General features: G+C 31.5%; 1 protein-coding gene across 1 annotated transcript in view; it reads right to left on the bottom strand.

Moving 5' to 3' along the window:
- The window catches only part of LOC111627894 (sorting nexin-13-like), a 101,514-nt gene that overhangs the window by 69,041 nt on the left and 17,712 nt on the right, over positions 1-14,761 (bottom strand). The window contains exons 4-5 of the mRNA XM_023371575.1: positions 8,635-8,724; positions 6,126-6,247 (exon numbers count right to left, since the gene is read on the bottom strand). Of these exons, the coding sequence (XP_023227343.1) occupies positions 6,126-6,247; positions 8,635-8,724 (212 nt within the window). The remainder of the gene's footprint in view (positions 1-6,125; positions 6,248-8,634; positions 8,725-14,761) is intronic.

The raw sequence follows: 14,761 nt of genomic DNA, 5'->3' as shown, positions 1-14,761 counted from the left end.
AAGTAAGTGTAAGACAACATCAGTAGTGTGACCTAAATTACTGTCAATTCCCTCAGATTTTCCACTGTAAATTGTTATTTTCATAACAATACCATTGGATTCACATAGTTCATACAGTTTGACATTGTACTTGTATTTTGTATTTTTTATGTACTGGCAAAAATGCAATCTTCCATGCCACAACATCATTGATTCATCGATAAACATATTTTTATGTGGCACATAGTTTTGGCGCATAATGATATTAAAATGATTTAGTATTGGTCATACCTTATGTAATCTGTTGGAAGATGGTATTGAGCTATCAACTAGGTGAAAATAATGCAGTGACAATTGGAATTTATTTTGACTATACATGATTGCCAAAACATGTTATACAGTTTGTCTTACTCCAGTAATGTTCTATTGAAAGAAAAGAACAAAGGCCCATTTGTAATACAAGTACAATAAAAACTTTCATTTCTGCAGCACTGATGTCTTTCCACTGTGATACCCTTTTAGATTTTTTTATTTCTTTGTTTTGCAATTTCTTGCACAGCATACAAATTTGTTTGTTCGAGCACTAATGAAAGAAATTCTTCTGAAAAAAAATAAGTCCACCAGCGTTTGCACTAAGATTTATCGTATCCAATTTCAAACCAATATTTTCTTGGAAAATAAATAGTTCAGGATTTTTGTTGATTTTCTGCCCACAAATTATTGTTTGGATTTGATGTGGTTGCTTGAGAAGTATCATGATTCGCTTCAGGTTTGGAGATGACTTTTTCATCACTGTCTTCACTTGAATCCTCAGAAGGTACATAATCGCTACTGTCATCCTCGCCAAAAATCTCATCAGATTCTGAATCACTTAGATTAGTATAGTAATCAAGTTGTTTTCCAGTCAGTGGTCTTTTCTTATCCATATTGGGGTATTTATAATTTGATTATAAAAAATAATTATAAAACAACACACTCAAGAAAGACGTAAATGTGATGTGCTCAACTCTATATCTGATTTATTACTAATGAATTTAGATGCATATCTCTGACTCGGCTGTAGTGAAGTGACAGGTTGAATCGTGTCTGTGCATGAATAAACTTGTAGTTTGGCTTTAGTGAAAAGTTTTCTGTTATATAAGCCAACTACGATATAATTCATAAGATTTTTTTTTTTTAAAAAAAACATATTCTATATGCTTTTTGACAATTACTATGTACTGTACTATAATTAGAATTTTTAATAATATAATATAATTAAATTAAGTTGGCTTTTTACACTGGAATCCTGAAAAGTACTGTGGCAGTGAATGTGTTAACCTCAACCTGGTTTGGAAGCCATTCTAAGACCGTTGTTCTGACATCCTCCCACTTCTTCAAAAAATCTTAATAGCAGATATTGGCATTAATCCTCTTTTTCAGAAGAAAACATATTGCGCCAAGTTTCTTGGTATTTTTCATTCGGGAATTCTTGGCATTCTTCTGTCGTCAGATCCCTTTGAGGTTCCATCATGAACTCTTCAATGTTCTTTATTTCTCAGATGTGATTTTTGTTACTCCTTTAGCTGCTTGAGTCTTGATTATACTGAATCTTTCTTAGATAAGATTGAATTGCATCCTAATGTAGATCTGTTCAAGCCATACTGCCCAGCAACATCAATCATCATCTATCCACTCTCTACCATTGCTATGTATATTCTCACCTTTTGAAAATAAAAACTGATGCAAAACTTAATGAGTCCCCGCCCGACAGTCTTGCGAATACTATAAAAAAATTATTTCTGTTAGAAAAATAAAAGGCTGAAATTACAAAGGAGAGTTTCAAAGTTTGGAGGAATACTATCTGATCAGTATATAGTGGGTTGAGCGTCGATGTCCACGTCTCCCATGATCCAAAAAGTTTCAAGTTGTTGCCTGAGACAAGGGAATTTTTTATGTCACTTTTTCTTGTGTTTGTTGTCTGAACATAAAAATCTTTTGCAAAAGTTTTATTATCTGATCACCCACTGTATAGCAAATTTTTATATTGTACACTGCTCTTTCAGCAAAAAAATATATGTAAAATTGCTTCTAAATAATAAAGTTAAATGTCTATATAACAAATGTTTTTAATTTGTAAGGATCATCAAATAATAAAAGCTGATTACTTCCTCTAGGTGGAGTTTGAATTTAGATTCAATTTCAGATAGCAATCTGTAAAGCCTTTGTAAAATTGCACACCAGGTGTGAGAAATAATGGTCATTAGCTTTTAAAACCATCATGTAATCTGCTCCCCATGTGGCTACTGGTTGTAAAAAAGGGGTAAAGAGATAAGGTTCAAACGTTGTCATTAATAGATAAACTATTTACAATTAATGAATGTTGAAAATGTTAGAAAGGTGATAATTTTGACAACTGCTGGACTAATTTTTGATATTAGTGCGATTTTATTTTATTTAATTATCCAGTTGAAATTTGAAGAATTATTAATGTAGTGCTTAAGCATTACTAAAAAGATTAATGTGTTGTGGGAAGTTGATAAAGGCTCAAAAAAGAAAGACATTGTAGCAAAGTTTAGAATTCTGAATAGTTTACCAACCATACTAACAAATTGCAAATCAGTTTTGAAATTAGCCAATAATGTAAGACCTACAGGAAAACAAGCTAGAACCAGCATTTATGTCAATGTAGATGAAGTAATTTTAATGCTCATAGTAAAAGTGTGAAGAAAATTACAAAAAAAAAAAATTTTAATTGTTCTGTGCAATAAAAACTTAATTTTTCTTTTTTACAAAAATGTAGTGTATTTTAACACACATTATANAAATGTAGTTAAATGAAGTTTTAAATATTTTAACACAGGAATGTAAACTTATTTGAAATTAAAATTATGTTTATATTACATTTATAATAATTTAAATTAGGTAAAATAATGAAAAAATAACATTAAAATAATACTTTATTTACCAAAAAGTGTAATTTCTGTATAATGAAATTTCTATGTAGCAAATTTTTTTCAGGATTTAGTAACTTCATTATATAGAAGTTTGACTGGATTTATTACCCATAAGTAGTATGGCAAAATAATTTTAGTAAGTGAATAATGTTGGTCTAAAAAATTTTCTGAAGATTTGAAAACTGTAAACTTAAGATAATGAAACTGGCTGGATGGACAAAATGTTTAAGGCAAGAATCTGTTGTTCTGAAGAACTTGGGATTTGAATCTAAGTTGGATTCTTAAGTTTTGATATATGGTCTAGCCCAGATAAAAGTCAGACCCTATTGTTTATCACCTGATCCCTCCAGTTTAGAGCAGTCAAGCAGCGAGTAATAATAAAAAAATTACTCAATGTATTGATGCTGTCATAATTTCTAATCATTAAATTTTCCTCACAAAACTATTTTGTTGCAATAAAATTTATAAATTAATACCTGCCCAAATTTTTTCGGCATGATATATTTTATTAGATTAGGATTAAATAAATAAAAATTAATCCATCAGTAATAACAGTAGATCAGACAATTTTAACAAATTTTCTTATTTAATATAAAACAAAAGAACAAGATATTTAATTTTCAATGCTAATAAGATTTGTGAGAAACTATTTACAGTTACACACACTAATATAAGTAAGTTAACAGTTATTTACATAGTTATATCCTGACTTTGATCAGGAATAGCATTTTGCACGGGTTGATGTCAGATTCTCATTTAAATTATTTCTCTCTAATCTAATTAATAATTAATTTTTATTAAAGACAATGTTCACTGGGAAATTATCTGTATTGCAACAAATTGAATTGTGTATTATTTCATGTCAACAACATCCAGAATGAAACAATAGTAAATACTGTATTTTGGTTCAAGCATGTACTGTACTTTATAGTTCTGATTTGTTTCATTGTATACTTTTTACAGAACATTTATTGCTATTCAAGTTTGTCAAAATAATTTTTTTTTTCAAAAATTTGTAGGATCAACTGTTATGTTGAATGCTATTTCATTTTAGTTTTTTACATCTTTTCCCTGTTTCTGCATTGTTGTTTTTATAATATTCTCTTAGAAAGCGTAGGTTTTGATATAATTTTTGCTTCAGACACATTAGGAAAGAAGTTAAACTAGTCATCATCATGCAATATAAATATTCTGTTATTTTGAATTTAAGATCTACTTCCTTTCACATGTTTCCAAACTTAAAATCTGAGTGCTTCTTAAACTTGATATATTCTTTATCAATACAATAATAAATATAATGAAAATTTCATATTTCCTGTTTGTTTTATGTCTTTTGTATATTAATATATTTAAAATAAAGTATAGTTAAGAGCTTTTTAATGAATTCTTTTAAACCATACTTACTTCTAATTATCATCCAATTTTTATACTGAAAATCTACTTAAAGTGATGATTATCTAAAATATGAAAAAATATGGTATGTATGTTGTAAGGATTAAGCCTAACATCCCTCAGAAAACAAACAATTAATGTGTTTGCTTGACTTATCCAATTTGTCTGGGAGGAAATGGCAGGACCCATATCACATGACCAGATTAAATCCTATATATTCGTGACCACTTGAGAAAAAGTGCAGAGACAAACTCAAACTTGGACAATCCAGCATTACGAGGGCTGTTCGGAAAGTTCGCGGCCTCACATAAAAAAACAAACAAAATAATGTTAAAACTTTTTTTATTTTTCAATGTAATCTCCTCTGTTAGCAATGCACTTATTCCAGCGATGTTCTAGCTTTTTTATGCCATCACAATAGGTCGATTTGTCAAGGTGTGCAAAATACTCGTTCACTTCAGAGATGACTTTGTCATTTGAGTGGAATTTTTTTCCAGCCAAGAATTTTTTTAGGTTTGGAAAAAGGTGGAAGTCACTGGGGGCCAAATCAGGTGAGTATGGTGGATGTGGAACTGATTGGAAGCAAAGTTCGTTTATCTTTTGTTCAGTGATTCTGGTGGAATGTGCAGGTGCATTATCGTGGTGGAACAGAACTTTTTTCTTCTTCAAGTGTGGCCTCTTTTCTTCAATTTCTTTCTTCAGTTTTTCCAAAAGTTCAAAGTAATAGACAGCATTAATGGTCTTTCCTCTTTCTAGGTAGTCAATAAAGATGATGCCTTTAGCATCCCAAAAAAACCGATGCCATCACTTTACCCACTGATGGAACTGTCTTTGCCTTCTTTGGTGGTGGCGAACTGTGGTGTTTCCATTGTTTCGACTGTTCTTTTGTTTCAAGAGTGTAGTAATGGATCCACGTTTCATCAGTAGTCACAAACCGATGCAAGAAATCCTGTGGGTTTTTCTGGTAGAAGTCCAAACACTCCTTTGACATCAAAGTGCGAACACATTTTTGCTTGGCGGTCAGCAGATGCGGCACCCACCTTGCTGAGACCTTCATCATACCCAAATCTTTGGTTAGGATGTGGTGCACTCGGTCAACAAAGATGCCTGTTGTCTCAGCTATCTCACATGTTTTCAAACGGCAATCTGCTAATACCAAATAGTGAACTTTGTTGATGTTTTCTTCAGTGACAGCAGTTGATGGCCGTCCGCTGCGAGGGTCATCTTCCACACTTTCTCTGCCAGATTTAAAAAGGGCTGTCCATTTTTCACAGTGGTGTACGAAGGAGCAGACTCTCCTAAAACATCATCCATGTCAGCTTTGATTTGAGATGGGGTCAACCCTTTTTTCATCAGGTGTTTTATGACCGCACGAGTCTCCGTCTTCTCCATTTTTGACAAAGCATGTGCGCACTGACTATCTGCTAAGCTGTCGTGGCAAAACTTTTTGACAAATCAAGCTGAAATTGGTATCGTATCTTTAGCAAAGATGTCTGAATTATTCCTGCCAAAAAATTAAATTGATCGCAGCACCGCATATAGGCAAGGCCGCAAACTTTCCGAACAGCCCTCGTAGAATACCACAACTCCACATGGCAAATATAAAGTCATGGCTAAGTAAGAAAACTTGTTACATGCAGTCAAATCTATGCATAGTTAGTTGTAAATAATTTTTTGTGTATGATTCCCTTTGTAATGCATCTCTCCATAAATTTTACTCTTCTTCTCAAGAATTAGAGGAAAGCAGGGAAATAAACTTTACTGCTTTTTACACACACACACACACACACACACACACTAAATAATCATTCAATTTACCTGCTAGCAAATGCAATTATTACTTTTTGAACCATTTCACGAACACTAATTAAATATTCTTCATTATCTGATATTTGGCTGTACCAAGTACAAATATAATCTCGAAAAGCATAGTGCAAAACCTGAATTGAAAAATAATCTTATATTAGTAATATATGTAATAAATAAGATATTAAAAATATAAATAAACCTTAAAGTAAAATAAATCTGTTGTCTATGATACAAAACGTATTATGTTTCTACTGAGAATGGAAAACTGATAAATTCATTTTAAATTAATTTACAATGTTTATTATAGTAAAATTAATATATACATGGGTCTCTGTTTCCAGATATACAAAAACCACTGAAGACAAAAAAAAAAAAAATGGTCTTCAATGCTTTACTGCCAAACATTTTCTTAGCACAAGTTCAACAGTATACCTGTGTCCTTGAAATTTCTCAAGCACGGGAAGTGCCTGACTTTGGAGACACTACCATATCTAGATGTTGAAAATGGAACTGACATGGGAGCATTTCCAAGCAATGATGTTTTATGACTTTAAATATGATTTGTTGGAGTACCAGTGCTTCCATTGTTTGCAAGCAGCATTTCCCGATTCTTGCTCATGAAGAATGCAAGTATTCTAATGGTTTGGAGAATTTAGGCTGCGACTATGAAGACGCGAGCGAGTGAATTTTCCAAGCAAGCAAGAATATGTGGTGAGAAGAGGCAAGACGAAATAAATATCAAAACCGGTCAGATATGTGCGAGAACCAGAAATTCGCTCCTGCTAGCATTATTTCTCGCTTTTCGTTTGTGCATGGTTTTCCTTTGCAAAAACTAAATCGCTCACAACCTCTTGCTTGCTCTAAATATGCATCTGCATAGTCGCACTCTTAGACACAGCAGAAACATCCTTAAAGATGAAGAGATAAGCAATTGATCTGCAAATGCTGTAAATCAGTAAAATATGGTTTGTATTGAGAAACTGCTTAGAGAAGACCCATGTATAACCAGTAAGGATATCAAGCACACCTTGGTTATTGGATCAGTGACAGTGGATGATATCTCACACAATCATCTTCACATCAGGATGATTGTGTCTCAGTGGGTGCCTCATTCTCTGACTGAACAGCAAAAAGAAACTTGTCTGGAATGGTGCCAATAAATGCTGAAAAAATTTCAACAGGAAAGCTCAAAACATGTGTAGAACATTGACACTGGTAATGAGATCTGGATTTACCAGTATGACTCCGAAATCAAGAGACAGTCTGCAGTTTGGGTCTTATCCGACATGTCAAAGTCAAATGTCCAAGAAGTGTGTGTCAAAAAACGATAGAGACATTCTTTGGAAGACAGGGTCAGTTGCCACCATAGCCTTTGAGGATAGAAAGAAAGTTAATAGTGAATGGTATGTCACCCATTTGTCTTCTTCAAGATATTTGTAAATGGCAGCCTAAAACAGACCTTTGCAGAATCTTGCTGCACCACAACAATGCATACAGTAATGAGAATGGTGGGCTACTTGAGCGACTGCCAAGTGCAGTTGGTCACCCATCCATCTTATAGTCCAGATTTAGTTCTCTGCAACTTCTTTGTTTCCCAAAGCCAAGGAAGTCCTCAAGGGATCTCATTTTAGGAGTCCAGAAGAGTTAATGTGTATAGAAACACAATGGCAGACATCTCAGAAGAAGACTATATTAGTGCTTCCAGAACTGGTTTTCCACATGCAACAGTGCATTGAGCATCAGGGAAAGTACTTTGAGATAATGTGAGAATGGATACAAAGTAACAAAAACACCGTTTTTTGTTACTTTGTATCTGGAAACTTTCAGCTTGACCTTTGTATTTTAACTTGTCTGAAGATTTAAAATGAAGTATTGATAACATTTTAAGATTTTTAAAGTAATATCATCACTTCATTTTGTTAATCATTTATTGGCAGAGAACCAGATCAAGCTATCACAGGCACTTTTAGTTTTATGTTAAATAAACATAAAACTAAAAATTCCTGTGAAATTTTTAAGCATTTCATTTTCAAATTTATATAATTTGAAAACACAAATGTTCAAGAAGTTTCAAACTTTTATTGCATTCTTTCATGTTTGTGTTTTGTGCTCTATTATCTGAAAAAGCCTTTCATGAATAAAGATGAAAGTACTTCAAAATTTAAATTATTAAAATATGTTAAAACATAATTAATAAAGTTATTATTACAAAATGTTTCCTTTTCAAAAATAGTCTTTTTTGAAAAATGATTATTAGAAAATATGTTAAAAAAGTACTTCAAAAATCATTAAAAAGAATTTATAAATTTTTTTATACGTAAATCAATTTCAAAAAGACATAAGATAAGTGTAAATATTAACCAAATTTTAAACATTTATGCATTTTTTTAAAAAGACATTTCAAATAATTGCCAAAATATGGCTATTATAGTAAAGTTGTTAGAATTAAATTTTATTAAAAAAAATCCATATTTTTGCCTGAACTTTGAAATTCAAGCATTTAACATTAATTTCTTACTTCTTGTAACTGCTCATCAATAATATTAGCACCAGTCAAACGTCGATCATGCTTTAGCTGTTTTTGAGGTTTTTCTATTTTTTTAATAACCTGAAATCATTTATATAATTAGTTATAGTTAAAAAAATCTTATCACTTAACAAAAAAAAACATTTAAGTTTACAATAATCTGATAAATTAAACTTTTTTAATTATTTTAGAACATTAATTAACTGTAGTTATCACTGATCTATGATTTCATAAACAGATTTGCTTGTTTTAATTTCAAATATGTATAAACTTTTAAAATATTACTTAAAATAAGAATAAAAATAGACTATTTTAATCTAATATACATTGTATTTGTGAGTGTAACAAATCAAAATAATATCTATCATCATAATCTAATTAGCACAAAAAAATTACACTAGTAGTAAAATAATACAATAAACATAACAAACTACTACTACTACAGCACCAGCTAGAAGAGAACTGTAAACAGAATTTATTTCTATGTAGAGAATTCTATGTGCATAAATAAATTAGAAAATTTTCTGATCTTAAAAGTGCTTAATTCTGATAAATAGGAAATATACAATCTGTTATCTTTATATAAAATGTTTTTTATGAGAACTCAAAATTTTATCAACAAAAGTCAGATAGATATGATAGATCAGCCTACTTCAATTATTACTATAGAAAAAATTAGTGGATATCAAAAACACAATGAAGAGTCAGAATTTCAAATTAAAATTTCATTTATGAGCTGGAATGCAATATTCAGTTTATAAAAAACAACTTTAAGCTATTGTTTGAAAGTGAAAACAGCAGCAAGAAAATATAAAGCTCAAAAAATTCAATATTAGCAAATACAAAATTCAAAGAAATGACATCTTAACCTAAAAGAAACATTGTTATAACTTAAATAGACATGTTTATTTTCAAGTTTTTAAAACAGTTAAAGAATCTAATTCTAATTTAAGATCTATTTTCAAAGTTAAACTCTGAAATAATAAATAACATCCAAAATTTTATATAATCTTTAATCCTACATTGTAAATAATTAATCTTCTAATTAACAGATATATTTTTAAAATAAGTTTCACAAAACCTTTTTACACATTTTCTAGCAGTTTCTTGAGAGAAGAAACATTTTTGACCATGTTTAATAGCCTTCTTCAGGTTCTATAGCATTGTCAACACCTGAATTTTTATTAACTGACAATGCTATAGAACCTGAAGAAGGCTATTAAACATGGCCAAAAACATTTGTTCTCTCAAGAAACTGCTAGAAAATGTGTAAAAAAGGTTTTGTGAAACTTATTTAAAGAAGTTCTAGCTTTTTGTGCATGGAATATTTTTAACATATAAAAAATTATTATTTTGGATGCCAAAATTTAAACATTAATTTGAATTATTTATTTTTTTGAAAAATATCTAAAGAAAGTAAAGCAAATGATAGATAAAAATATTCAGAGTAATAAATACACAGTGTGTTCACTTTAACAGTTGTCCAGTTGCAAAAGATATCTCTTCAGGATTGCACAAATACTGTACATACCTAGTGCATTAGTTCCATTGTAATGTTTACAGTAATATAAATTCATTCATTCAAAAAAGGGAACATATATAATCTGTATAGTTGTTCCAAGGCAATACATAATTTTTTCCATCTCTTCCAGATGCAAGGACAATAGAAGGGAATCATTTTAAGAAGATTTAGTATAATGTATGAATAATCTCTGATTGCAAAAGATAAAACCAATATTATATAAATTAACACAAAACAGTTAGCTTTATTTTGCTATCACATACTGAAAATACTCACCTTCAATGGCAATATAAACATGTAGACAGAGTGGTATTATGAGTGGCAAATAGTACATCTGGATCCTATTGCATAAATTGCTTGCAGTTGTTATAAGCTTGGTTATAAGTTACAAATTACAAGTAAAATATATTGAATAAAATGTTTTGTAAGAAGTTACAAGTCACTAATTGTGTGAGGATTGGACCTAATGAAATTTGGAGACAATTATTTTTTTCATTTTTTTCCCATCTTTTGAAAGTTTGTTAACTTAACTTACAAATGGGGAATGATCACATTTCCTTCCCCAGAAGACTCAGAGAATGTGTAAGTAAATGAAAAAATTTGTGATTAGTGAAAAAAGGTAACATGATTGGGGAGATAAATAGATTGAAACCAAGGACAAAGGGAAGTGAAAAGCGAGAGAAAAGATTTGGGTTTCAGAGAGTGTGGACGCCAAGAAAGGACGATGAGTTTCGAACCCAACCCACAGACGGCTTCAGGAGAATCTCTCCCAATCTAAGTTATGTCACTCCATACAAGCAACGTTAAAGGTACTGTACAATAACGAGTATTGTAAACGCTCTCTCGGCGCGTATAAGGATGATAGAATCTCGATGTTAGTTATGTTATGTAAGTTGTTATCTAATAAGTTTTTGTTTTATGGTTAAATGGTGTCCTTTACTTGTGTATCGCCAATGCCTTACTGATGACCCCTCTCTCTCCCTCCACTCAACCTGACAAGAAGAATCCCGACCCTTTGGGATAGTGAAAATAGACAAGCCATCCACTGACAAGTGGGCAGTTCACCAAACTGTTGCTGACAAAAAGAGGTACAACCTCATCATACCTCAGAGACTACCCACAATTGTAAGCAAATTTGGTCAAAATGTTCTTATAATTCTGGTGTCATCATTCTACAAGCCTCTCATTGGCAAGTACAGAAGCAAATATAACATGCAACACACAATACCCAGCAGGGCACATATCATAAATTTATGCTTTTAAGTTACCCTGCAAGAAAAATTGCAGATTGGTCAAATTTGGAGACTGTAATGGCCTGGAACAGGATTCTGTGAGTCGCTGATGCATGTCTGGCCTGATATGAGCTGATATACCATCCTGCTGAAAACTGCTGCAGTTGCTCCAGTAACAAGTCATCCATTTATCCACATCATGTGTAGGATACTAAGATAACAATAATTAGTCGGTACAATCAACGAATAAGGGTTGTTTCCTTATTCCAAAACTGCTCACTCCAAATGCTATGCCAAATGGTTAGTGTAAAATTTTCATGGTTGCATATTTTGCATGCTGCAGCCATGGTGCACATAATGAAAATTACTTTTGATAAGAAAAAAGTGCCTCAGTAGTCCTTAAAATGTGTTCAAGCAGTTGTAGTTCATCCTGGCAAAAATTTAATAACACATTGCACCAGTCAAGTTAATGTTTATCATCCCCCTGCATGTTATGCCAATTAGAGATAACTATTGAATGAGTAAATGTCATGGCACAAAAAATTTGATGTATTTGTGCTGGTTCATATATGCTTTTACGTGGATATACAAGTACATAAAAACTTCAATGTCATGAAGACAAGGATAATCTGGACTGTGATCCCTGACTGTGCTGCAGATTTACATTACTGTCATGCGTTAGTTTTAGTGCAGTTGAAAGTACTCATAAAGTCTATGTACTGCTTCTTATGCATTTCATCTCTTTTTCCCCATAAAGTATAATCATTTTAAAATAGTATTTGTGAATATAAGACATTATTACAGTACTCTGTGAATAAGTGGATTGATAGCTTTGAGTATGTATTGCCTCAAAGCTACTTTTATAAGGATATTGGCATCATGTGTTGCCACATGATTTATCACAATAGCATTTTTATTTGCATGTTTTGAAAATTTATGTATTGCCTCAAAGCTACTGCATAATTTACACATCTCCCTTTTTTGAATTTATTTATTTTATTGTAAATATCATAATGGAATTGATATACCATATATTATGCTTTTGTCCTCTTTGGACATTCTTGTGAACTAAAATTTGTTATATGAAGGGAAGAGAATCACAATTTCAAATTAAAATATCTTTAATGTAACTTAATCTTGTATGCCACTACATTTCAGCATTTTGGGCCAAAATCTCTCCTCAGCAGTCATTACATTTTCTAATTACAATTTTAAAAACTTGCACATTAATTTATAGAAAAAAGTTTTTAAAAGTATTTTTTAAAAGATTTATATTCACAACTTTATATTTTAACATACCTATATATATATTTTCTTTCAACATTTCTGGAATAGACTTTTGCAGAACAGACTTTTTAGAAGATGCACACATTAAAATGTACAACGAAAATGTTGAAAGAAATAATTGATTTGGCTTGTGAATGGCTCATATAATGCTACATTTTGAATTTTTTTAAAAGTTTAGGATCAAAGTACTTGATATACTTGTAACTTTTTATATTCATAATTAGTTTCCTTAATAATAAGGATCAATACCACTTAAAGACAAAATTTTATTGGCCATCAAAAAAAAATGCAGCAATTGCACCTTTAATTAGAAGGGCCTTTCTTTTATCTTCCAGTCAAGCTGCTATCGATACCGAACTTAATATCATTTGCTGTGCAGTAAATGAGGCGGGCTACAATAATGCCAAATTTATCTACATCTTAAATAAAGTAAAAAGATCGCTTTTTCCTGCTATTACACTGCATCTCCCGAAAGAATCCACAATAGTCCTTCCTGCAATACCATTTTGTGGTCACATCACTCTCTATATTTGCTGTATTTTTAGGCGACATGCGTTTTTTCTGCCAGTTTCCCCACGGCCAAATCTTAGGAGGTTGCTGTCCAATGACAGGGATGCTACTTCCATTCTTGAAAGATCGGGGGTTTATTCTATCCCATTAGAAAATATGTTGGGTGGTCGCACCCATTATATTGGCGCGACAACTGGAATGTTGTCTTGTCGTATTTCAGAGCATCAGTATTCTATCAGGGAAGGCAGGAATGAAACTGAGCTTGCTAGAATGGTATTACAACACCAACATACCCCATTGTGGGATGAGATGGCCATAATAAGACATTGCAATAACAGAAATATCGTATATATTTGGGAGGCCCTCCTTACCAACATATTAAATCCCTGCAACACCCCTGCACTTGATTTGCCCCCTTTGTGGATCAATTTGTATAACTATCTAAAACAACGTATCTAGCTCCACAATTTGGAGGCGCATAGCATATGCACATTATAACCGCGCGTGTTTTTATTTAAAAATTGTCTTATGTTCTACTGTTGCTTTCATTCCAAAACATTAATACGCTTGGAACAGTCAGTTATTTGTAATAAAAAAAAAAGGAATTTAACCGTTTTTAACGACCTGAGGAAGACGAAAATAATTATTGCCGAAAGTGCTTGTCGGTCTAGTGACATTTATTTGTAATTTTAAATTACAAATAAATGTCACCTGTATGATAAAAGCTTCTCCTATTAAATGGTCGGCGTGCTATCCACTTCTGTATTATAGATAACTTCCATAATTAATTCTGGACAACAGGTATCCTTTTTGAGATGCTAAATCAGAAAAAGCAATGGTACAAGGTGCACACCCAGCTGGTGTTCCTGCTTAGATGCAGGGGGCATGACGTAGTTCCAAAGTGTATTTCTGTCAACCGGAAAGGCCTTCCCTATATGTCTTCAAGGTGCCTTGTCATTAAATAAAAGCTACATCTACAATAATACATTTTACAATGTTTATTTGAATTTATATTTTAAAAGGGATTTTAGAAAAGAATGTATATTATTTTTTCATTTTTCTCCACTTTGTTTTATAGAGTTAATCAATTTGGCAAGTGAGTGGCACATATATAGGTNATTATATGAGCCATTCACAAGCCAAATCAATTATTTCTTTCAACATTTTCGTTGTACATGTGTGCATCTTCTAAAAAGTCTGTTCTGCAAAAGTCTATTCCAGAAATGTTGAAAGAAAATATATATATAGGTATGTTAAAATATAAAGTTGTGAATATAAATCTTTTAAAAAATACTTTTAAAAACTTTTCTATAAATTAATGTGCAAGTTTTTAAAATTGTAATTAGAAAATGTAATGACTGCTGAGGAGGGACTTTGGCCCAAAATGCTAAAATATAATGGCATACAGGATTAAGTTACATTAATGATATTTTAATTTGAAATTGTGTGATTCTCTTCCTAAGTAGAACAAGTCCTAGTTCACAAGAATGTCCAAAGAGGACAAAAGCATAATATAAGTAATTAAGGACAAGAAGCACATATCAAAATAATATACCATATGTACATA

This window comes from Centruroides sculpturatus, unplaced genomic scaffold (assembly GCF_000671375.1).
Source record: "Centruroides sculpturatus isolate CEXI.00-Female unplaced genomic scaffold, Cexi_2.0 scaffold449, whole genome shotgun sequence".
Taxonomy (NCBI): domain Eukaryota; kingdom Metazoa; phylum Arthropoda; class Arachnida; order Scorpiones; family Buthidae; genus Centruroides; species Centruroides sculpturatus.
The sequence above is the reverse complement of the archived record's forward strand: the minus strand, read 5'-3'. Positions and strand labels throughout refer to the sequence as shown.